General features: G+C 41.6%; 1 protein-coding gene across 8 annotated transcripts in view; it reads left to right on the top strand.

The window, feature by feature from the left end:
• Nucleotides 1-25,579, top strand: part of SULF1 (sulfatase 1) — a 194,829-nt gene that overhangs the window by 89,669 nt on the left and 79,581 nt on the right. For all 8 annotated transcript variants that reach the window (XM_051844555.2, XM_051844551.2, XM_051844554.2 and 5 more), the window contains exons 3-4: nt 20,531-20,602; nt 20,904-21,135. In XM_051844555.2, coding sequence (XP_051700515.1) covers nt 20,964-21,135 — 172 coding nt within the window. In that variant the 5' untranslated portion in view covers nt 20,531-20,602; nt 20,904-20,963. The remainder of the gene's footprint in view (nt 1-20,530; nt 20,603-20,903; nt 21,136-25,579) is intronic.

Below are 25,579 nucleotides of genomic sequence, written 5' to 3' on the forward strand. Positions count from 1 at the left end.
ATACTTTTTTGACCTTTGTGTGCATCACCATGGTCACTCAAACAGCTTCCAGCAAGGTGAATTTCCAAGAATAACTGGCAATTCCAGCTGTCCTCTCCCACATGAGTCCTACCTAGAGAATCCATTTGTGAGCCACTGTGCACGGAGAAGGTGCTAACTTCATCTTCCTTTCCTCTTCCCTATTTAAAATTTGGAGTTTATGAAATGTACAAGTGCATTTTCAGCACTGTAATCCATCTGGATTCTTAATCTATGTTTGTAATGTCAAGACTTTCCTCTACTACTCATCAATTTATTTAATCTGAACTATTTCATAGACATATTTTTTACCAACGATCTACTTTCAACGTGCATTTTTTTTTAGATTTTTATTTATTTATTTGACAGGTAGAGCTACAGACAGTAAGAGAGAGAGACACACACAGAGAAAGGTCTTCCCTCCTCTGGTTCACTCCCCAAATGGCCACTACGGCTGGCACTGCACCGATCAGAAACCAGGAGCCAGGTGCTTCTTCCTGGGCTCCCATGCAGGTGCAGGGGCCCAAGCACTCGGGCCATCCTCCACTGCCTTCCCGGGGCCACAGCAGAGAGCTGGACTGGAAGAGGAGCAATCAGGACTAGAGCCTGTCGCCCATATGAGATGCCAGCGCCGCAGGCGGAGGATTAGCCAAGTGAGCCACGGCACCAGCCCCAACGTGTATCTTCAAGTATAAGATTCTGATAAAGATACCTTGGTCAACATAATAGTGTTGCTCAAATGATTAGGAGACAGCATTGACACTTCAACTCACCCTATGCCCATTACTAGGGAAATGATGACCCTTTTATATATTCACTTATTGGTGCAGAAAAAGCAAATATATGTAAAACTAATACTCTATTTCCTTGAGATGTAACTATATTTTTTCCTTGCTTGTCTGTGATTTAGTTTATTTTTAATATCTTTGTCCATGGATGATTGAGTTGGTAATAATCAATAAAATAACACAGTGAGATGGAAAAGAACTAATTTCTTATGTGAACCAGGCAGCAGCCTCAGTCACAAGACCTGAGTGTGGATTTCAGTGTAAGCTTCTCCACCTCCTATGCAATGGGGGTGGAATCAAGTGGCAAAGGAATAATAATGCCTGCTCTTCCTCCCCACATACATTGTTGTGAGGAGCAAATCTGATGATTTGTGCCAATGCCTTTCCTGAACTCTGATGCCCTGTGAACTAGAAGGAGTTATTTTATCAATGAAAGAGCAACCCCATCTTCCACTAGAATGTGATATAAGAAACCAGTCAGCAGTTGAAAATCTAGTTTGCCATTCAGTGATTATCAATGCAAGGTCAGGCTTTCAGAAGATAGTTAAATATATATTAGACAAAACCACTAGCTAGGAAATAGTTGTCTACTATTCAAGTTGGAAATTGTTGGCTTTCCTCTACCTTGACTGGTAAGTGTGGCTCTTCGGGGTTTGCTTTCAATGGAAAAAGATGGACATCAGGCTCCACCACGGCATTCAGTGTAATGTCAACCCAAGTGAATAAGTGAATCCCAGGCACAGTTAGGGAACCTTGAGGTCTTTCAGGGTTCATGCTGCATTTAGAGTGTCCATTCTGCCTTTAGAGTAAGGGCTACTTCCAGCACCTTCCAGAACTGCAGGCTGCTTACTCTTGTGTGTAGCTGTCAACTCAAAGGCAGGGCTCTTTGCTCCTTCACCCATCACCTCCAGTAGTGCCCTGTGATGAGCCTTACCAAGTGCTCAGCAAAGGGTCTCTCGGTTTAAATGCCTATGTTCATCAGAATAAATGAAATTGAACAGGAAATGTGAGATAAATAATGTGAGATAAAGTTTATGTGTAGTGAGATATCAAGAGAAAAATATCCTACTAATCATGGACACAGCAGGAGAGTTCACTCGGAGCTTAATCCAAAACCTGATCTTCCATTGCTTCATTTCTCTAACACCCTCAACCAGTCAGCCAGCAAGCACAATCGAAAAAAAGAAATCAAGTTGTAAGTCTCTGAAAGACCCACACTGAGACATTTGTTACAGTATCCATATTCTAAACCTACTAACAGTTCACCTTGAGAGAGACCCCAATGTCTTTACTTGTCGCTCCCCCACTTCGCGGAGGAACAACACAGGACCCTGCGCTGTTCTTTTGTCTGCTCGGCCCTTCCCGGGTTTGCTGCTGGTTCTTCCCGGGTTGGCTGCCGATCCTTCCCACCTCCGTGGAAGGGTGGTTCCCCCTGCCAATTTCCCCACTTCCGCGGGGGAGCGGCACACCGCAGGCCGGCTCTCTCGGGGGCTGCTCAGGTGTTCCTTCAGATAGATGTTCCTGGTGCATGTTGTCTCTCTCCTCCTTTATAGTCCTCTTCCACCAATCCCAACTCTGCTACCCATACGCCGAGTACGCTGCTCTCCTCCAATCAGGAGCAGGATCAGCTCCTGCAGGTTATTGGTCGAACTGGAGGCAGCTGTGCAAAAGTTGTTTACTCCTCTCCCAGCGCCATATTGTGGGAGAGCAGAGGCATAGCATAAGTCTTAATTCCAGTAACTTAGTCTAGTCCGAGTTGCTCCCCACATTTACTTATTTTAAATATGGAGCCAAGAAGCTATCTGGTATCTCTCAGCATATGAGAAGGGAGAAGGTGGGGAATGAGAGGTAAATACATCAATCCTTACTAGAATAGAGCAATAAGAAGGTAAAAAGCAGCACTATTATTGATCTGGTGCCTTTTACGCATTAGGCAAACACCTTGCCACATCCCAGCGTCCCCTAGGGAAAGCTGAATTAGAGCCAAGGGCAATACTGATGTTAACAGAGGTAACCCAGAATCACAAAGCAATGACATCCTCCATGGTGTTCCTTGAAGACCAGGGAATATGCCATTCACTTTTCAAAGTGTGTGGCATATTGTATCACAATTTCCAATGAGGGTTGCCATGCAACCTCCCTCCCCAGGGGAGCAGAATTTATCTCCACTCAGGCTAGACTCCACCGACCACGTGGTTTGCTTTGGCCAACGACAGGTAAGCAAATGTGCCACATGACTGTCCGGGCAGATGTTTGAGCGGCATTCAGCAGCCCTGCTCCTGCCATTGCAATGCCGTGAGAGTTAAGAATGCCAGCTTCTCACCCAGAGGCTGCTGCTGCCACAAGATCTGCAGTGGGAAGGTGTGGAGAGAGTCAAAGCCTGGAGCAGAGTATACTGACCCCCAGTCTGTATCCTCCATGTAGTGAAGTGGGGAATCACCCTTTTTTGTCATCAGTCAGTGAGCTTTAGGAGGTTTGTGGTACAAATCCTGTGGCCTTTAAAACAGTACCTATGTTTTGCTTGTTTTATGTTTGAGCCTTTAAAGAGTTAAATGAAGGTATCAAGGAAATTCACATATCTGGAGACCTTCCTTCCCCCTACTGTGATAGATAATTGAGGTATTACTGTGAATAGCCTGAGTCAAATTGCATGAGAGGAGATGGTGGAGAAACAGCCACAAGCAGTCAAGTGCAATGCATTAAGCAGATTGTACCTCCTCACCCAGCAAGCCAGGAAGCCGGGCTTCCAGGAGGGCTCCCGTGGGTGTGCCTCCCTGGGCTGGAAGAACAACTCCTGCTGGGGGCAGGCGGGTGAAAGGGGATCTCAGAGGACGGAATTTTCATGGACTGGCGATATTGAGGATGATCTCATTAGGGTGTGGGTTAGGACAGCTGGCAGCCACCTGCCTTTCTTTTAGAAAATTGCAGAGATGCAATGGGGGTGGGGGGCGGTGTTGGGTGAATCTTTCAGATCACAGACACAAAAGGGAAAGTCAAGTTCGTCTGCTTTCTGTCTCTGGAAAACTTGAAGCGTTCCAGGAATAACCCAGAGCCTGAGAATGACCGACAGCGTGACTATGCACAAATTATTTCACCTTCTGCCTTGGCACCAAGGATTAATTAATCATTGCAAGATGTCTCTCGACTCCACAATGCTAAATACAAATAGAGGAGACCCTCGAATTCATGGGAGTTGTGACTCATGGTCTTGAATATTCATGTTTAACCACACCAGTCCACTCTCACCCAGCAACGCCGCTTTGTTTTATGGAGCTCTAGGGTTTCCCTTCTGTTTGTAAGATGGAAGGGGTCTGTACGCAGTGTGTGGATGCAATACAGATGCCCTGTTTTCTTCTCTTGGGGAGACACCAGAAGCCTGGAAACACCAGAAACACTAGAAGCTCCTTTTTGTCCCCATACTTCTCCCCATTAATTTTAATTATTTTAATTAATTTTACCAGTCTGATATTTCTTAGGCATGCAAGATCTCTTAAAGTGAATGCACACTTCAAGAGAAAATGCAAAAACAAAACAGTGAGAAGCTAAGACTGATCATTGTGGGGTTGTCCTGGTTGTGTCCCTGGCTGTGTACTTTTTAATGCAATTAAAGGTTGGATGTTTTGGGTTTTTTTGTATTTAAAGATGAATTACTTTATTTATTTGAAAGACAGATTTAAAGAGAGAGGGAAATAAAGACAGAAGTTGCATCACCTGGTTCATCCCCTAAATGGCCGCAATGACTGGGACTGCGCTGGGCCAGACCAAAGCCAGGAGGCAGGAGCTGCATCAGGTCTCCCACATGGATGCAAGGGCCCAAGCACTTGGACCATCCTCTACTGCTTTCCCCAGGCACATTGACAGGTAGCTGGATTGGAAATAGAGCAGCCAGGACTCAAGCTGACACCCATATGGGATACTGGCATTGCAGGTGGAGGCTTACCTGATGCACCACAATGCTAGTCCCACTATGTAATTTTGGATCAATCCTTTAACTTTCTTGACTGTTTCTTTATTTCAAAAATGAACGAGTAATGTTCCTTTATGTGGCTAGGATAAAGTGAACTAGTGAATATGTAAAGCTTAGTACATGATATGTGTTCCATGGGTGTTAGCAAGGATTGTTATTTCTTTTTTATGACATTGCCTGTTTATTTTTAAGATTTATTTTATTTATTTGAAAGGAAGAGTAACAGAGAGAGAGGGAGACACAGAGAAAAAGATCTTCCATCCACTGGTCTACTTGCAGTTCAGTTTCTCAACAGGCTTGGAGCAGAGGACTCACTGATGCAAGGCAACAGGAATAAGGGGGAGGAATATGCTAATAAGTGGGAGTAATAGTCATGGATTTTCTAGGAAGGGGCTGTGTAATTCTTGGAATAGAGATCCACCTTCTTTTTGTCTCTGTGGTTTCTTTCACTGATGCCATTATGATTGTCAATTGTCATAGTGCCAATAGGTGTGACTTTAGCATATAAACGAGATTTTAAGGAATCCTGAAGTCTACCTGAGTTCACATTGGCAGGCATTTTGGATCTTCCAATTTAAAACAGTTGACTTAAGGAGGAATATTTGCCCTTAACCCATCAAAGAGAAATAATGTGAGTATTAGGATAGAAACTTAACTTCAGGTAGAAACTTAGGCAATATTGGCATTGCCCTGGGTAACACTACAAGAATCAAGGACACAAAAGAGTTTGGAAGATGGCAGAGTTGACTTGACTCTGTCTCAGCCCACCGAATCTAGTCCTGAATAGTTCTGTCCCACTTTTTCAGGTTGCTTTGTGTGGCCTCATCTTTTTCTGCACTCTGTCACAGTGTGGGAAGGAAATCAGCTCAGGGTTTCACGTGGCACCTCATGGGGTCTTGCACAGCACAGCAGGTGGATATGTTTTTTGGACCATGTTGTTTAATTGATTCAGAGTTTGTTTACTACCACAACTCTGTATACCTGTGAATGTCTCAAAGAGGAGGTGATCGATGGGGTGATGGGTCCAGAGGAGGCAATCGACAGAGATAGTTAAACAGAATTGGAAAACTGAGGAGTATCATTAAAGCAAAAATGAAGTAATTGGCTCTGCCTCCTTAATCTCTGGCGATAATTTATCTGTGAATAGATCTAATATTTAGTGGTGGTAAACCTATCTTTGTGCATAGCAATTGGTTAATTACGTAACAAGCTTGAACACTGCTCTGGGCCACTGCCGGATCCCGTTGCTTCATGTATGTCAGGGGCTTGAGGAAACTTGTTCCTTCAGACATTGGAAGACAATACATAGAAAGGGCTATTATTAGATGGTCATTTGAAATCTGCTCAAAAGAACACTTTGGGACTTTTTTTTTTTTTTTTTTTTTTTTTGGACAGGCAGAGTGGACAGGGGGAGAGAGAGAGGGACAGAGAGAAAGGTCTTCCTTTTGCCGTTGGTTCACCCTCCAATGGCCGCCACAGCCAGTGCGCTGCGGCTGGTGCACCACGCTGATCCGATGGCAGGAGCCAGGTACTTATCCTGGTCTCCTATGGGGTGCAGGGCCCAAGCACCTGGGCCAACCTCCACTGCACTGCCGGGCCACAGCAGAGAGCTGCCTGGAAGAGGGGCAACTGGGACAGAATCCGGCGCCCCGACAGGGACTAGAACCGGTGTGCCGGCGCTGCAAGGCGGAGGATTTGCCTATTGAGCTGCGGCGCCGGCCTGGGACATTTTCTAAGCGAATTTGAAGGCTCTCCAATGGAAAACTTCTAGATACTTAAAGTGTTGGAATGTTTGTCTTCTCAGCAACTTTGCAAAACATGGTCTTCCAAATTATTGCTGTCAGTTATGAATTAATTGGAATGTGAATGTTCAGCTGCTTGGGTCACTGCAAAAATCTGGGAAATCAACCACGACGGAAAAGACTTGGGAAACCTGCTGTGGTCCTTCACTGTTCCTGTTGTACTGTTACAGAGTTAGGGTTCTCTTTGACTATGACCTTGTCTAAATAAGATAAGAGTCGGAGAACTCAAAAGGCTTCCATAGCCTTGGAAACTCATGACTGGAGCATAGGGAGATTACTGATGCCATAAACAGGAGTGTCAATTTGTAAAGTCAACAACAGGAGTCACTGTGCACTTACTCCTCATGTAGGATCTCTGTCCTTAATGTGCTGTACATTGAGATTTAATGCTATAACGAGTACTCAAACAGTATTTTTCACTTTGTGTTTCTATGTGGGTGCAAACTGTTGAAATCTTTACTTAATGTATGCTAAACTGATCTTCTGTATATATAGGAAGTTGAAAATGAATCTTGATGTGAATGGAAGTGGGGGGAGAGCGGGAAGGGGGAGGGTTGCAGGTGGGAGGGAAGTCATGGGGGGGTGGGGGAAGCCAATGTAGTCCATAAGCTGTACTTTGGAAATTTATATTCATTAAATAAAAGTTAAAAAAAAGAGAGAGAGAGTTAGGGTTCTACGATGTACAATTTCAATTAGCTTCAGCATCACCCAGGAACTTGTTAGGCAAATTCTTGGGGATCACCTGAACTAGCAACTCCAGGGCAATTAGCAAGACCTCTAGATGGTGCTGATGAACACTTGCTGGACTTAATGAATTAAGTACTTGAACCTGGGGCACTTGTTTAACAGTAGAATGGAGATTCTTTTGTTGTGTAGCTCCTTTAAAATATCCAGCATCCTGGAAGCCAAATGTGGTAAAGAAGACACTTCTTCTTGGAAGAAAAATTCCTCAAAATCTAATTGCTGGAGAGGAATCAATGACTAAATTGCCAAGGAATGGGAGAAAAATTTCCAGTACTTGGGTTATGACTTCAGTATAGATATCCATCCTTCTTGTCTAGGTTAACTCTGCCATAAAGCTCTTTAGCAATTTAATTTTGTAGGTTTCAGAAGTTTTCTGAGTTAGATTTAGTCCAAAGAGGAAATAGTGATACATAAGGTATTTTTTTAGTGAATTTGGAAACCACTGGTTTACAGCAGTCTGATAGTCAAAATCCCTTTGAACTAAATGTGCAATATATATATGCTACCTCCCTGTTTGTGTAACTACAGCTTTTTAGGATCTGTTGATCCAATACTTATCCAACCAAAGGCTGGATTCAAAATAACCCCTTCCAACTCTCTTCCATAATTTACTACTAAATCACCACGTAAGTATGATTTGTAAGAGGAGACAATTTTGGAGTCTGATGAAAATAGTCTTGAAATATTGGATCCATTCATCACATAAGAGTATAGAATTATTTTGTGAGGCTCAGAAGAATAGGACCTAATTTAACAATTAGAAAAGAGAGGAAAGTAGATTTTGTCTGGTAAAACCTTAAACGTTGCCCAAAATATAACATGTGGCCTAGTAAGTTTCACGTTTCCTAGACAGAAATTTTGCACTGATAGTCCAGAGACCTTTCATTCCTTAAAGTTAGAGGCAGATGAATTGAAAGATCCATTCCATTAAGGTGTTTCTAGACCATCTCCTTCACTGTAACTCTGGACAGTGAAGGTTGCTATCTCCTTTCTCATATGTGATCTGGGCCATGCATCGGTGTTCCACTGGGGAAGGCAGATTGCCTGCATGCCAGCATGGTGCTTTTTACTGATTTTGCAAAACCATTTGTGATCATTTACACATTTCCGTTGGTGTGTGTCTCAAGGCTACATAAGCTATATGAAGGAGATCCTGAAGTGGAGGACCAGAAGCATCAAATTCAGTCCTCTGTATTATCATCCAAGAGTGCAACTTCATGCAATAGAGAAATAGAAAAAAGATTCAGCAAAAACAAAGCATCAGGAGCTCCACAGGACTTTCAGTTTTGGTAAACTTTAAAGATTTTAGTAAACTTTGCCAGACTTAGCAGCTCTAAGAATCCATGTCCACTAATTATGACAATATTTTGAAGTTGTGAAATACTGCTACATGACACAAAATCTTAATACTTCACCATAATGAGCCAAGAGAATGATATACTTGATATTCACAACTTTGTAAAGAATTTGCTAAATAACTCCAGTTACTCAGTATTCAGTTACAAAATAGTTATTGTACTTTGTGAATCAGTGAAAACTGTTTTTGAGTTTCCCCTTATTTTCATATACAAATTTTATAGACAAACAAAATCCAGATAACACAGGCGCATTCTTTATTTTTGCTTTTTTTTTAATTGGCAAGCATCATCTTTCACTCTATACATATGCTTTTATTAAGCTTACTTATATCATTGAAAATTGCTTTTCTCGTTGAAGACTAAGAAAAATAAAATCAGCCCAACACAGTTGCATTACAATCTCTAATATCACATCAGGTTTTAATAAACCTCCTTTTTGTGATACATATGTGCTTAAGACTTCGTAGAAACCAAATCAGTAGAAAGAGGGATTATCTTCAATGACTCTGAAATATGCATTGTTTGAAGTGGCCTCTGGTGACCAGCTTTCATGAATGGCTGATTTTACTGCTGGGCCCCATCATCTGGTTTAATTATATCAGCTCCTTTGTGTGACAAGTGCTGTTCTTGTGTTCGCTGAAAAATGAAGGCTTCAGACAAAGTAGTTAGTGAGAAAATAAATTCTGGAAGTAGAACACCATTAGGTTAACTACATGTTCTAACATGATGGAGTTAGAAGTTAAGATGAATTCTTAGGTCCAGTCTACCTGTAAACATCTACTTATAAAGACACTCCAGTGATAATAAACATAAATTTGCCCAAACATCCTTGAACAGAGATCAGAATCTGAGCCCTTTCAGGAAGATTTTTTTTCTAAGGAACCGGGCAAGTAAGTGTTTAGGACAGTAATATAGCTCTTAAATTTTTTATTCTATAAATGTTCTATAAATGATTTTTTTAAAAATGTATGTGTTTATTTTTTAAGATTTATTTATTTATTTATTTGAAAGTCAGAGTTACACAGAGAGAGAAGGAGAGGCAGAGAGAGGGAGAGATCTTCCATCTGCTGGTTCACACCCCAGATGGCTGCCACGGCCAGAGCTGAGCTGATCTGAAGCCAGGAGCCAGGAGCTTCTTCTGGATCTCCCACGAGGGTGCAGGGGCCCAAGGACTTGGGCCATCTTCTGCTGCTATCTCAGGCCTTAGCAGAGAGCTGAATCAGAAGTGGAGCAGCTGGGACTCAAACCAGCACCCATATGGGATGCTGGGTCCACAGACGGCGGCTTTACCCGGTATGCCACAGCACCACCCCTATGTATTTATTTTGAAAATCAGAGTTGGGTTGGGGGAGAGAGAGAGAGAGAGAAAGAGAGAGAAAGATCTTCTATCTATTGGCCCATTCCCTAGACAGCTGCAGCAGCTAGTGCTGGACCAAGCCAAAATCAGGAGCCAGTAGCTTCATCTGGACCTCCCATGTGGGTGGCAGGGACCCAAGTAATCCGGCCATTTTTTTAAGGCAAAGTGGACAGTAAGAGAGAGAGAGACAGAGAGAAAGGTCTTCCTTTTGCCATTGGTTCACACTCCAATGGCTGCCACGGCTGGCGCACTGCGGCCGGCGCAAAGCACTGATCCGAAGGCAGGAGCCAGGTGCTTCTCTTGGTCTCCCATGGGGTGCAGGGCCCAAGCACTTGGGCCATCCTCCACTGCACTCCCTGGCCACAGCAGAGAGCTGGCCTGGAAGAGGGGCAATAGGGACAGAATCCGGCGATTAGCCTATTGAGCCGCGGCGCCAGCTGGCCATTTTTTGCTGCTTTCCCAGATGCATTAGCAGGGAGCTGGATCTTTAGTGGAGCAGCTAGATCTCAAACTGATACACATATGGGATGCCAGCATTGCAGGCACTGGCTTTACCCACTATGCCACAAGGCTGTCCCAAAGTTTACACAGCTTGAATTTAATGAAGTTTACTCTTTTGTAAGGATACAGTAAGCTGTTAAGTTTTTTTTTGTTTTGTTTTTGTTTTTGTTTTTTTGACAGGCAGAGTGGACAGTGAGAGAGAGAGACAGAGAGAAAGGTCTTCCTTTGCCGTTGGTTCACCCTCCAATGGCCGCCACGGCTGGCGCACCGCGCTGATCTGAAGCCAGGAGCCAGGTGCTTCTCCTGGTCTCCCATGGGGTGCAGGGCCCAAGCACTTGGGCCATCCTCCACTGCACTCCCTGGCCACAGCAGAGAGCTGGCCTGGAAGAGGGGCAACCAGGACAGAATCCGGCGCCCTGACCGGGACTAGAACCCAGTGTGCTGGCGCCGCTAGGCGGAGGGTTAGCCTAGTGAGCCGCGGCGCCGGCCAGCTGTTAAGTTTTTATTAACTAAAATATCTCCCAACTTCTGCCCAGAGAGTAAACAAAGACAGAAGTGATATATTTTTTAAAAAATTCAAATGTCTTTATTTTTATCTGCTTGAAAGGCAGAGTGACAGAAAGAGAAGGAGAGACAGTGAGAGAACAAAAAGGATCATCCAACTACTGGCTCAGCTTCCAAATGCCATAACCATCAGGGCTGAGACAAGCCAACGCTGGAGCCAGGAACCCCATCCAGGTCTCCCTCTTGGATGGCAGGGGCCCAGGTACTTGGGTCATCCTCCACTGCCTTCCCAGGTACATAACAGGAAGCTGGATCAGAAATGGAGCAACAAGGACTCAAACCAGCACTCTTACAAGGGATGTTGGCTTCCCAGCAGGCAGCTTACCTTGCTGTGTCACAACACCTGCTCAAGAAATCGTATTTTAAATGTCAAGTTACTTTGTGCTTTTTTTTTTTTTTTTGCTACAAACAGCATCATTTGAATTTTGTAAATGTTAGTGAATTCATGGTTTTGAAAATATTCTGCTGTATCTCTGTGGGTACTAATCCATTTGAATATATTGATAAATACCTCTGTTTAGGGAATGATTTGAGGTAGATATATGAGTTTGGGAAAGAATGTCATAAATCAGACAGGTGTCAATAAAAATAGATAATTTGTATTAATTATATGCTTTATGGCAAAGATTAATCAATTATTTTTCCTAGAGCTACCTATTAGTTACCTATTAGCTACCTATTAGTTACCTAATGGCTACCTATTAGTTACTCAGTTTATTCTGTTTCAATAGTATTTTCCATGACTGCATGCCTGAGGTTCTCTAGAAATTTAAGTAGAGCTGATCTTTTCACCTGATAAAGGTAAAACTTGCTTGTTAGTCACTGGGAGCTAAGCTAATAGGGACTCAACAATCTGAAGGTAACACAAGGACTTAGGTACAGGTTAAAGGAAATTTAGTCATCAAAAGGCTTAGAATATATTTAACCAATAGTGCAAAAGATCTCAAAACAACGTTTTACAGTAAAACTTGTAAAGAAGGAGGAGTTTTGAAATATCAATACATGAACGAGTCCGAATTTTAAGGTTTCCCTGAAAACATCTCTGATAGTCAAAGGCACTGACATAAATATAGATGCTTAATTTCTGAACAGGTCTCCTGGTAAGTAGTAAATCTTGAGTAACACAGCTCATCTCTATAATGCGCCTTTAGTTAGGAACTAGAATTTTCTGGAGCTAGGAATTAAAGGGAGCAAGAAACTAGAATTTTCTTATTTGTCTTTTCAAATGCTGTTCTATCCTCTACAGTCTGTTTCTCAGAGCTCCCTTTCTTGGTTGTTGCTCTGCTCTGGCTATCAGGATTCCTGGAAGGTACGTATATCTGCACTCTGCTGGTCTTAAACTCTTAGAAAACAGTAAAGATCATTATGCTGTTGGTGAGCATTATAGCATAGAAAATAGGCCAATAGAATTCTCTCGAGTGTGGCTTAATTTATATAGTAAGGTCAGGTCTTCCTCTTTCCTATCTAGTATACAGTATTTAGAGAAATCCTTTTGAGATAGATACAACATCTAATTGTCTTTCTAAAATATCTTCTTCAACTTAAATGTATCACAAGAATTACGGAAACAAGTTAAATTTGCATTATGCTAGGTTAGGTACATCAAGGAAACAGACCAAAATTAAACATAACTACAATTTCTCCAAATCTATTTAAAGTACATTTTTGTGCCTAAGTGTGTTTTGCTCTAAAAATTTATGTGTTAAGTTCTAAAAATTATGTTTCTTCATTTTTTGAGATACCACGTGTCTGAGTATTTATATGCACAAATCTTAAGTGTGCGTATGAATGCCTGCATGCAAGCGTGAGGAGTAGTAGTAGTAGAGAGAGAGAGAGAGAATTACATAAAGTACTGATGGAACTTTCTGCTTGTGGTGCGGATAGTCACGCTCAGCCAACACTTCATCTGCTCCACCAAATTTCCCAGTCCTCTTGCAATGGGGTGGGACCGTATGACTATTTGCAGTCAACAAAATGTTAGAAATGAAGTCACTTCTCCGTTAAAGCCATGAAAAGCTCCTGCAAAATTCTCTTGTTTTTTTCTTCCCTTGCTTCTTGGTCAAGCTATTGTGACAACAAAACAACACTGTCCCTTCCCCATCAGCTTGCAGTCATGCATGACTGGGCAGAGTAGAACTCTGCCACCTTGGGTGGGACTTGTAATGTGAGCCACAAATAGACTTCTATTGTATTAAGCTATTGACAGTTGGATTTTGTTTTCCAACAATCCACTTCTGCTTACTAACACAATACTTCTTCGAGATACTTCAATACAAATGGGCTATAAGTACATAAAACCAAAGGCAAATTCAGTGGTAATGGAATTTAACATAAAACACCATGTAGTGTAAGAAATGGTGAAGATGCATCCAACTACTTTAGTATTTCTTTTTATCAATATTTCTGTCTTTCCATTAAACCCATTTTAACTGAAGTTCCCAGTGTCCTCCTCTTTCGGAAATCCAGTCATCCCTTTGTTCTCATTTTCTTGGATCTCACAGCCACCATTGAAAGCAGAGGCCATTATCGTCCTTTAAGAAACTGTAGCATCTGCTTCAGGAATAGTGAATCCTTCTGGTTCTTTTCATAATATTTAGATCACTTTGTTTCCCTTTGTTTTGCTAATTCCTGCTTGAAAGAAACTGGATGAATAATAGTCTTGGACTTTTGCATTCTCTAAAATGCCCTTGGTAAGCTCATTTTCACATGATTTTCATTTCTGCCTTTATGAGACTAAATCTCAAAGGTACGTTTCTTGCTATAACCTCATACTTTCAACTCTGTTCTGAGAAGACAGAAAAAAAACTAGAAAGCATAAATGTACTGATTTCTATTTTTCTAATGCAACAGGTCTTGAAAAAAATCCAATATATATACTTGAATGAACTAGAAAATAATATCAGCCCCTCCCTTCACTGTACTCCAGGAATAATCAATACTAATGGTTTTGTGAATGGATGACTTTACAAGATTTCTTTGAATTTCAGAAGCCACAGTGTTGAGGGGAGTCCAGGGAGATATGGAAGAACAGCAAACATCATTCAAGGAGGATCTCATCATTTAGTTGAGCACTTCTCCAAAAGTGCCCCATGTCAGAGGCATATACTGTTTGGCTATCTTTGTTGTGAAAGGATTTATTAGTCAAGGGGGGATTTATGCACCAGAAGACTGCTGTCTATTTTTTTTGCTTGGAATTTTAATAAATTAATTAGGTAAGGAGACTTTCTGGGATTAACAGTAGATGAACTTTGGCAGCTCTGGGGTTGTTAAAAGAAGAGATTATCGCCTTCATGGTTTCACATATATCATAAAGAACATAGCATGAACGAACGACTTTCTCTAAATGAAGTTGGTGATGTATGGGAGACTTGAAAGCCAAAAACTTATGGGGAAAGGGTGACATAAACTGACCCTAAGGGATCCAAGTGTGCAGGCTAGCAGTGGGGAAGGGACAGATAGGAGCTAGACACAATCTCCTTGCTGCTATAATACTGTTTTGCTTCACTCTGACAATAATCTAAGTATGTTCACACTAAATTCAGACTGTAGTGATTGCATAATCTCCCCTGCTGTTTCTGTTGGTTATGTTGTCCCTTTTCTCTGGCCAAACTAGCAAGAGGCATTGCTTTGTGCTGGAAACAATTCCTTTGCCTTGTCTCAGAGACATTTATTTCTGTGGTGAGTAAGTGAGTTATTCTGATCCTGTCCTTTGCAGAATTTAAATGTATGAGCACTCATTTGTAAAATTCAGTGTTACCCTCAGGCTAAACACACACACACACATACACACACACACACACAATGTCATCACTCATCAACAACTGCCATGTTAGTGAAAGACCCAAGACAGTTGAAAGGCTATAGGGAAACCTGTGCATGAGAAGCTTATTAATAAGGCCATAACTACCCCATAGAGGTAGAAGTCTGAGTTATAAAACCAGATGTGCTAGAGGCCAGCAATTCTCAGATGCTTTGGGTTCAGGATCCTTCTATGTTATTAAAATTTACTGAAGCCCTGCCACCCTCTCTCCCAGCAACAGCTTTTTCTTGTGTTGGTTATAGCTATTAATACTCAAAAACTAAACAGAACTTATCAAAAGTTCTATTAATCCTTTTAAAAAGAACACTCAAATAGCTGTATTTTCCAAACTACAAAAGCTGGTGAATAAAGGGATATTAAGTTTTTTGCAAATCTTTTTAATATCTATATCTGAATAAAAGAGAACTAGATTCTTGCAACTGCTTTTGCATTCAGTCTATTGAAATACAGGGAAAAAATTCCTGCTTCACATGGATATTGGAAAGTAGAAGCATTTTAATGCCTTTCTCAGGTACTTGTAAATAGCTTCTTTAATATTACAACATGACTTGATATGTGATAATATCTTAGAGATTAGTTGGAGTAAGAAATCAAACCCTATCAATGAACTTTTCATACTGTTATATTAAAATCCAATGGCCATTTTGTGTTTTGAATGAATGTCTTAACCATGTAGGATTTTTGCAGCACAGTGGTCTTTTGAGAAATATTGGTTCCCTGAAGTAGGTGAATATTCTAAATATTGACACATCTAATTTGACAATACAAAAATAGCATGTGTTAATATTACCACCAACATCGTCAGAAAAGGTTTTATATTTGGGAAAGCTGCCAAGCTCATGAAAAACTGTGCACATTTTCCAAAATTCTGAGTTCAACTTGAAAGTTACATTTCTATCATTGGTAACAAATACTACCAATTGTTCTCCTTGAAATGGCAGGCTCATTTCATTTATTGTTTCAGAAAATGTCTACCAAATATCCAAGTCTGAATGATTCTTTTAATTAAAAATGGTGTCCCATGGGTATGGGCATTGTGTTACAGTAAGTAAAACTGCCACAAATTCGAGTCCTGGCTACTCCACTTCTGATCCAGCTTCCTGCTAATGCACCTGAGAATCAACAGTTGAAGATTCCAGTATCTGGGTTCCTGCCATCCATGTAGGAGACATGGATGAAGTTCTTGTCTTTTGCTTCAGTCCTCCCTAGTCCTGTCATTGTGGTCATTTAGGAAGTTAACCAGAAGAAGGAAGATATTTATGACTCTCTCTTTCTCTGTCTCTCTCCCTCCCTCCACACTCCCTTCTTTCCCTGTTGCTCTGCCTTTCATGTACATACATATTTTTCTTAATTGTGGCCCATGTAAAATGAATTGTTAAGCTTGCAGCTCAGACAGCCAAGTTTAAGTGTTTTTCCTGAAGACAACCACTGCACTTCCCAAGGCAAGTGAGGGACTGTGTGTGCATCTCTTATCTCAGCAGACAGAAGACAAAACAAACAAAAAAGCACCATACTCAAGGTCAACTTTTAATAAAATTAATCCTTTACTGTTTCATCTTAAGTCGTGCTGGCTTTTTGAATGAACTTCCTTCATTCATACTAAAACAAAGTTTTCCCATTTCTGTGCAAATAGCAGCAAAGCAGAAAAAGCAAAATGTGTGTCAGTATTCTTATCAATAATAGCTCTGACCTCTAGAACACCCCCGGAGGGTCTCTAGGTTCCTGAGAAGTCCCAGGCAACACTAAAAACTGCTATGTAGATGAAACCAAGCTGCTTCTGCTGCTTTTTCTTTTTAAATTTGATTTTTTTTTTGAAAGTCAGAGATGGAGAAAGGTCTTCTATCTACTAATTCACTCCCACAGCAACCAGATCTGGGCCAGGCCAAAGTCAACAGCCAGGACCTCCACATGGGTGACAGGAACACAAGTACCTGAGCCATCTTCTGCTGCCTCCCAGGGTGTATATTAGCAGAAAGCTGGATTGGAAATGGAGTTGGGACTCTCACCCAGGAACTCTGATATGGGATGCATTTATCCCAAGCTGCATCAGACCTGCCCCAAACACAGGTTCTGTTAGCATATTGCCACTCTCCGCTTTGAAAGATCTCAGTAGCAACTGCCCAGATGAGGGGGAGGATTGGCAAAGACAGAAGGCCTCTTACACCTGTTGGGAAGATGAGGACTTCCACTCAGTTTCAGGAATTGCTAGACAAGACTGTATGAACACAACGTTCTGTCTAGTTGGCTTAGAGTCCTTTCAATCTTTATTTTTTCCTGTTATTCATGACTTCAACCATGTAATGTCACATGTATCATTTGGTTTGACTGCCCTCAGCAAAGTCCAGTAAATTCTCCACACCAATTGCTCATAACTACGATTTGGGTGTTCTTTTTATGGCTTGGGGAAGAGGCAACTTGTATTCCAGTCCTAATTGTTGAATGCAATAATTAATTCCTCAAGCTCCCTTCCCACGTGTGAGAAAAACTTCTCATTACATTTCGCCCATTTTCTACTATTTCTTGAGACAAATTGTTGGTCTCTAGGGACACTTGTCGTCTGCCACAAAGTATCCAATTCAGACATTGGGTCCTTTGGGGCTATGTCAAGTTCGGCATTTTGTCTGTCAGCGTTTATTCTTTTTCTTTTTTTTTAAACTGCTTTTCCTTCTGGGTCCAGAAAGCAGGCAATGGGAGGACGACAGGTTCTGAAAGGTCATCTTTGAATAAAGAATTGTCTGTGTGCACTTTTGTGACAGTGGTGTGTTTTGTGTGTATGAGTGAAGGCAAGTGGACCCAAAAAAAATGGAGCTCTCCTTCCGTCTCGACCTGTCTAAACGTTCAATTTTCTTTACCATTCAGTTTATTTGCATTTATATATGAATGAATGCCTTGAATTGATAATAAATAGGGAGAGAGGGAATTGAAAGAACTTGACCAAAGGGTTCAAATTCCAGTTAGAAGGAATCAGCTTTTAAGATCTATTGCCTAGGAGGGTGACTATAGTTAGTAACAAATATTGGATATTCCAAAGTGGCTAAAAGAATAGATTTTAAATATTCTCACTATCAAAAATGATAGATGTGTGGGACAGGTTAATTAGCTTAATATAATCATTTCACCATGCATACATGCGTAAAATTGTCACATCATACCCCATAAGTATGTATAATTATTATCAAATAAGAATCAAGATTTAATTAATAAAATAAAATACCATAAACTGTGGGAGAAAAACATGTAGGTCTCTTTCGCACCCTTCGTTCTCCTGAAGGGGATGTCCCATAATAGATAAAAATCTAATCAGTTTTCTCTTTAGTAGGAAATGCTTTTTGATATAGTTTATACAAAGGTACCACTAAAGCGGTTTCTTTTTCCTGAAGGAAGAAGTTAGGAAAATAAGATAAGGAAAAGAATAACTAGCAGTGTTGACAGGCTTCCAGGGACTGTTATCAGCATCAAGATCATCAAGGACTTTCAGTTCCATGTGTGGCTGATAATTTAAAATGAGTGCCACTGTCTGTGCCGTGTAGTGTGACCAAGTGCCTTTCCCTGTGGCCCTTGGCAGCAGAGTTTGGTTTAGATTTAGGCTGCAGCAGGAGCGGGATGGCCCGGTTCACTTTTCCATCATACACTCTGGCAGGCTTTGAGAGGTGACCAAAGTTCTGCTACTTAACAGAACAACCCGCTAAGAAATAGCTATGTGGAACTATTTAGCGTGATTTCCACTCCGTGGGAACAAGCTATTGTTTGACATCTTATTTCTTTGGTTTTCCTGTCCTTTCGTGCCCGTATCAGATTTCTCATGATTTCAAACAAATGCAAGGAAACTAAACAGTCAGTGCAGAATAATTGCAGGCTTTCAGGGTTCAGCATGCACAGCAATCACTGGAGTAAGCTTGAGTTATTAGGAGGAAAGCAGTGCCTCTTACATATTGACTTTTGCAAAGCCACAGGATCAGTTGTAACCAGCTTGTTTTGTTGCTGGGCAGATAATGTAGTCAGTGCTTGCACTGGTGCAGATTCTTGCTTAAAAACCTATGTCTTGTTAAATCAGTAGGTCTCTTTGTGGTTCTCTCTCTCACTCTCTCTCTCTCTTTCTCTTTTCCCTGCCCCCGTCTCTCTCTGTATGTGTCACACACACACACACACACACACACACAGAGTCAGTGTAATTACAGGCTGCGGAGTGAAAAGCATTAGAGCTGTTTACAAAACAACTCATAAAGTTTAAAATAATAAGGGTGTGTACGTGGGTTTTTGTAAAAACCAAACAATGTGTAAGGCAGGAGTAAACAGTGCACAGTCTTTCTTCTTTCTTTTGTCACTGCCCCATGTCACCCCCCAGAGTCTAGGACTCAGAGACGAGTGATGGAGTCCCTTTCCTCCCGCAATGTGATGCTCATGCTTAATTAGTTCTGCTTATGTATCCCATGCCAGTTTATTGTTGCAGGTCAAAATACAGCTCCTCAGGTGTGCAGGGACAGAGTGGGTGGTGGAGCAGGCTGCCATCTAATGCATTTTAGAGCAGCCTAAATGCCCACAAAGGGGTTCCCTTGTGACTTAGAAGAGAGTTTTGGGTTTTGATTTTTGTTTTGTTAATGAGCCCTTTGCTCTCTTTCAAGAATTCAACAGCAAAGCTTTCAGCAGATTTAGTGTTCCAAAGTGAGGCGGGCCTTTTTCCAACCATTTCGTGAAACTCCTCCTATGCAGCTTTGCAAAGATTTTGTAGCACGATGCCATGGATTTTATTGATTGATTCATTTATTTATTTGAATACAGAAGGGTAGCCACTCACCTCCAGCCTGGAAGCCAATCACTCATTTTGCTTTGCAGGTTTAGATCTGCTGTGGCAAAGCAAAACTGCTGTGCTAGCTATGTTGTGGCCGCTCTTAACGACACTAAGGCTAGTGACTGACAGTTGGAGGGGGCCCTGGCCGTTTAGCCGCCAGCGTGAGAGCTGAGGACTTTGGCTGGACAGAGGGGCAGCTGTGTTTGGAAGACGTACCTTCTCCCTTGGTGATTGATGGGGGACAGCGAGGAGCTTTGTAGGGGCTGGAAAAGATTGTCCTCCCAGTCATTCACTGTGAAGTCTTCGTCAACAGAAAGGACTCTTCAGGGTAGTGAGTGACATTAGACAGATGACAAGTGACAGCTTAGCCTTTCATTCTGCCTGATAGGTATTCAATATGACATACAGGTGAGTTCCTGCTGCCCCAACACGCCCCTTACGCCAGCCGCTCCCCACATGTAAACACACCTTCCAAATGCCCTGAATTCCTCCCAGGCACCACCGCCTCCTCCCAGTCAGTGACTTTGTTGGGGATGCTTCGAGTGCTACTGGGGTGAGAGCAGGGATGCCACCCTTGCCATCACTTATGGAGCTGATTATGAAATGAAAATAGTATTTGAGCCATTTGCTAGCAGTTCTGCATATTATTTCTGTCTGTTCTTCTCTTTGGGAGTATTTAAGAAACAAATATATGTATATATATTATATATATATATACACACATGTAGAATATGCTGTTTCAAGAGACTACTTCAGATAAAAAAATCTGTTTCCAAATCCTTGACTGATATTTCCTTTGCATTTTTTTTCTCTCCCTTCCAGGACTCCATCTACATGTTCTGAATACCTCTGAACCTAGAAATTGATATTTTCAACCAGGACACCTAATTCAAGGTATTAGCTCTTGTCAGAAGGCTTTTACATGGGAGCTGTTGGAAATTATGCTTTGGCAATGAATTAAAATAGGAAAAGTTGGAATGAGAATCAAAGACAAAAGCGAATTTGCAAAATAATCAAGTGCTTAAAAAACTACCCAACGCTTGGGAGGGTTTGCACCGTCTGACTCATGTGCAGCCCTCTCGCTGCCAGTGTGTGTGCCAATTCTGACTTATTTGTAACCCTTCTTCTGCAACTGTGTTTGGGGCTTGGGTTTCATTTTAGTCCTCCTTCTCCCTTTGTCTCCCGACTTGCCCAGACTTCCAGAAAGCAGGAGACTGAGACATTTTGTTAACTTTGCGACATTGGACCAAATACAATGAAGTATTCTTGCTGCGCGCTGGTGCTGGCTGTGTTGGGCACAGAATTGCTGGGCAGCCTATGCTCGACGATGAGGTCCCCGAGATTCAGAGGCCGGTTGCAGCAGGAACGGAAAAACATCCGACCCAACATTATCCTTGTGCTCACGGACGATCAAGACGTGGAGCTGGGTGAGCCACTGGATTCTTCGCTTGTTGCTCTCTTTTGTTCAAATGATTTCCTAAGCCGCTGCCTTATGGGTAGCACTCTGAACCTTGGGAGAGGGAGAGTGCACTTAATGATAGCATCTTTACCAGTAATTTCAAGGTTAGCCTGTGAACTTGTGTTGACCATAATGCATTTGGATGCTGTTAAGTCTTTACTTTTTTTTTTTTTTCTTTTTTAACATTACTTTTCTGGTGGTAAGCCTTTGAAACAGTCTCAGGAGGGACGTAGGGAAAGGTTTGGATGGAGGAAGAATACAGTGGAAGATTATATTTGGGTACTTTCAAAAGTTCCTGAGAAAGATAAAATTAAAGTAAAAACTTAGCAAAAAAAATGGAATTTGAAATCCATGCATAGCTTTTTCATAATACATATTTCCATGTACTTTTTGATGATCCCCTTCTCCCTGTAGAAATCAAAGATTTTATTGTGTACCTTGGAAACTCTTGGTCAAAGAATTGTTAAAATATTTGGGCAAAGTTGTTCTCAAGAAGATGAAAATGTGAATGTGATTTTATGCAAGGTATCTGAAAACATATTGACACTAAAGGAACTTTTGGTGATTGTTATTTTTAGCATGAATTACTCGTTGATCACTTGTTACAGTAATTATTAGGTAGCTGAATGTGATGGTGTACGCCACATCATTTTGTAGTAATTTACCCACTGCTACCTTTGCAATGGTGCTTTTTGAATTGTCTGGCTTGGATTAATTCTACAACCTCAGAGTGACGGCCACACCCTGGGAGTTTCAAGTCACTTGTGATTCATCTTTTTCCCCTTCTCCAGTGGGGTGTCCTAGGGTTTATCCATGAGCCTATGACCAAGTTCTTCCATCCTGCAACGGTTGAAAATCTGGCCCCTAGTGGACATCAGCACTCTTCCTTTCCTTTCCTGGACTCCAACTCTTTGCTCTCTGAGGTGTTGCTCGGCTGTGCTTACAGAACACACTCAACTTGACCATGGGTAGAATCTTCCAGAGCACACTGGGCTTCTTTACACAAGCCCTGTGGCGTGGTTGGGTTCTAGAGAACAAAACCTTCCGTGCTGGAACTTATCTGCATGAAAGGGACTTTGAGTTCCAGTTTGAAACTAAACTGTAGAATTCCAACAAAGTTATGTCTTTGGGTTCAGCTGGAAGTAGATGCACTCAGCAAGGATCATCATTGTTGAAGTCGACTTGCGGAGTTGGTTCCCTCACTTCATTTTAAAAACAGAAAGAATTGTTGGTTTTCTGGTCACAAGATATTTTCTAGTCTTGCACATATGGCTTTAGAATGTCTGTAGCTGATCATCTGAATGTTTTCAATCACTTATAGAGCAAGCAAAATGAAGTACGCACATTTGAGTTCACATTCCTAACATCACTATGTCCATCCTTTTCACTCTAGCTGAGTCCTTTTTTTCTGAAGATTTTATCCATTTATTTGAGAGGTAGAGTGACAGGCAGAGAGAGGGAGAGACAGGTCTTCCAGACACTGGTTCACTCCTTAAATGGCCATAATGGCCAGAGCTATGCCAATCCAAAGCCAGGAGCCAGGAGCTTCCTCCAGATCCCTCTGCAGATGCAGGGCCCGAGCACATGGGCCATCCTCTACTGGTTTCCCAGGCAATAGCAGAGAACTGGATTGGAAGAAGAGCAGCCAAGACACAAACTGGTGCTCATATGGGATGTTGGTCCCAGAAGCGGAGGCTTAGCCTACTATGCCACAGCACTGGCTCCCAGCAACTGAGATCTTTGGTTCCTCTGCATCTATCCCAGTTTTTCCATAACCAGGTGGTTACCTGGACTTCCCATCCCCTTTAGTCTCTGTTCTTCTGTGGTCAGAGTTATCTTTCAAATGTCTGATCAGCTCACCTTTTAGCTTAAATCCCTTCCAAGATTTCTGGAGGTTTCCCTTTGCCAAGAGGAGCAAGCCCTTCACCTCTACAAACAAATGAGCACTGGATGACCTGGCCCTGGTTGTCTCTGTAAAACTGTTGCTCTTTTGTCCACCTTCACTCTGTGTTTCATAGAAACAGCTTTCACTCTGCTGAAGGTGACTGGTGGTATCATCCTCCTTGCCTCTAGTCCAAGCATTTCTACAGCTCATCTCCTCTGCCTATCCCCACTCGCTCCACCTGGAGAAACCCTACCTGTTCATGACTGAGTTCTGGTGCTCACCTTCAAGTTCAGTATATTGCACCAAACCATCTTCCCCATCAGCATGGTCAATGGAACTTTCCTTTATACCCTTTAGACATTCTTCTAGCTAGCATGGCTCATGTTCTGTGGTAACAGTTGTAGACCAGACTCAGTCAATCCAGGTGTCACCTACATAATTGTCTATGTCCTCCCTTGGTTTTCTGGCAAGGTAGCATGCTACATGTTAATGTTTAATCTTCCCAATAACCCTAGGAAGTAGTTACTATTACTCCTCTCAATTTGTACATGAGGAAAATGAGGCTTGGAGAAGTCATGTAGCTAGTGGAAAGCTAGTACATTGTAAAGCCTGGACCTGTAGTAGATCTAAGCCTCCTCAGCAGGATATTTAACCACTGCCCATTCCGTCAACCAGCCCTTCGACTAATATGTGAGTCCTTTCTACAAACAAGCTGTGACTGCATACTAATGTTTCTGAGTTCTGAGAGACAACAGAAGCCTAAGATGGGCCTTGTTTACTCATTGGCAAAACAAAATGACTGTGAACAACAGTGAAGTGTGAGTAAGAAATTTAGACAAGACCTCCTTTCTCAACAGAACACTCAGGCTTCTGGGAGTGGTCACTTCTTTGTGGACACCTTTGTGCATCCTTTTGTAACATGCTCAGAATCCTTCCTAAACTTTCTGTGATTTGGTTGGGTTTTTCTGTTTGTTTGACCACCTTAACAGTGTTTAAGTATATAGTTCAGTAGTATTAATCAAGTGCATTCATGTTGTAAAACCAACCCCTAGAACACTTGTCATCTTACAAAATCAAAAGTCTGTGCCTTTTAAAGGACAACTCCCTGTTTCTCCCCTCTCCGAAGCCCTGGCAACCACCATTCTACTTTTATGAAATCAGCTCTTTCAAGTACTTCATAAAAGTAGAGTCACACAGTATTTGTCACTTTGTGAGTAGCTTAATTCACAAAGCCTAATGTCTTCTAATTTCATCGGTGTTAGAATTCCCTCTTTTCTTCAGGCTGAATAATATTTCATTGCATACATAAACCACATTTTTGTTTACCCATGTATTTGCTATTGGGAATCTTAGTTACTTCCTCTTTGTGGTTATTGTGGATAATCCTGCTGTGAACATGGGTGTTCAGGTATCTCTTTAAGTCCTCACTTTCAGTTCTCTTGGGTCTATATACTCAGCTGTGGAATTGATGGATTATACAATATATTTTTAAATTTTTTATTTATTTATTTATTTGAGAGGGAGAGAGAAAGTTCCCATTTGCTAGATCACTACCCAGATGTCCACAGTGGCCAGGGTCAGGCTGCATTCGGCTGAAGCTGGGAGCCAGGAACACAGTCCAGGACTCCCACGTGAGTGGCAGGAATTCCTTTTACTTGAGCCATCACTACTGCCTCCCAGGGTCTGCATTGGCAAGAAGCTAGAATCAGGAACTGGAGCCAGAAATTGAACCCAGCCACTTTGTTGTGGGATGTGGTTGTCTTAACTGCTAGGTGAAATGCTCACCCCAATAATTTTTTTGAGAAACTGTTTTATTATTCTCCATAGCAACTACACTATTTTACGTGTTCTCCAACCATACACAAGTGTTAATGATTACTCCACATCCTCACCAACACTTGCTAGTTTCTGCTTTGTTTTGGTTTTGTGTTTTTAAATGATACCCATCCTAATGGATGTGAGGTGATGTCTCATTGTGGTTTTTATATTGTTGGGTTTTGATTTTTACTTACAAGTAATTTTGTTTGCCAAGCGCTTTCATAAATCTTTGTCTATGCAAAACTTTTTGCACCTGTAATGCTGCAGGCAATTTTGGCTACTATGCCTATAGAAAGATACAACAGACTTAGAAAAGGCTTAAAAGAGCAATTATGAACATTTTTATAGAATGTTTTTCCTATGGGAAGAGAAGAAAATAATTCTGCCTCTTGGGAAAGACAAAGGCAGAGAATCAAATCGGGAAGAAAAGCACTTGTTCAGAATAAGTAGGGGCCACTCCCTCAACTTTGAGGACAAATAAAGTAAACTAATACTTTTAGAAGGAGTAAGACACATAAGGAATTCATTAATAAAAGTGCTAGAACCTTGTATGTGGATAACAAGAGGTTTTGCCAAGGAACATTCACTCACATTATTGTGAATGAACATTGTCATCCCACCCAAGTTGGGCAGTTGGACAAAGATCATCATCCCAAGAGGAAAGAGCCTGTGGAAAAATTAAATGACTTAAATGATGGTCCCCTTATTC

Source organism: Oryctolagus cuniculus, chromosome 6 (genome assembly GCF_964237555.1).
Source record: "Oryctolagus cuniculus chromosome 6, mOryCun1.1, whole genome shotgun sequence".
Classification (NCBI taxonomy): Eukaryota; Metazoa; Chordata; class Mammalia; order Lagomorpha; family Leporidae; genus Oryctolagus; species Oryctolagus cuniculus.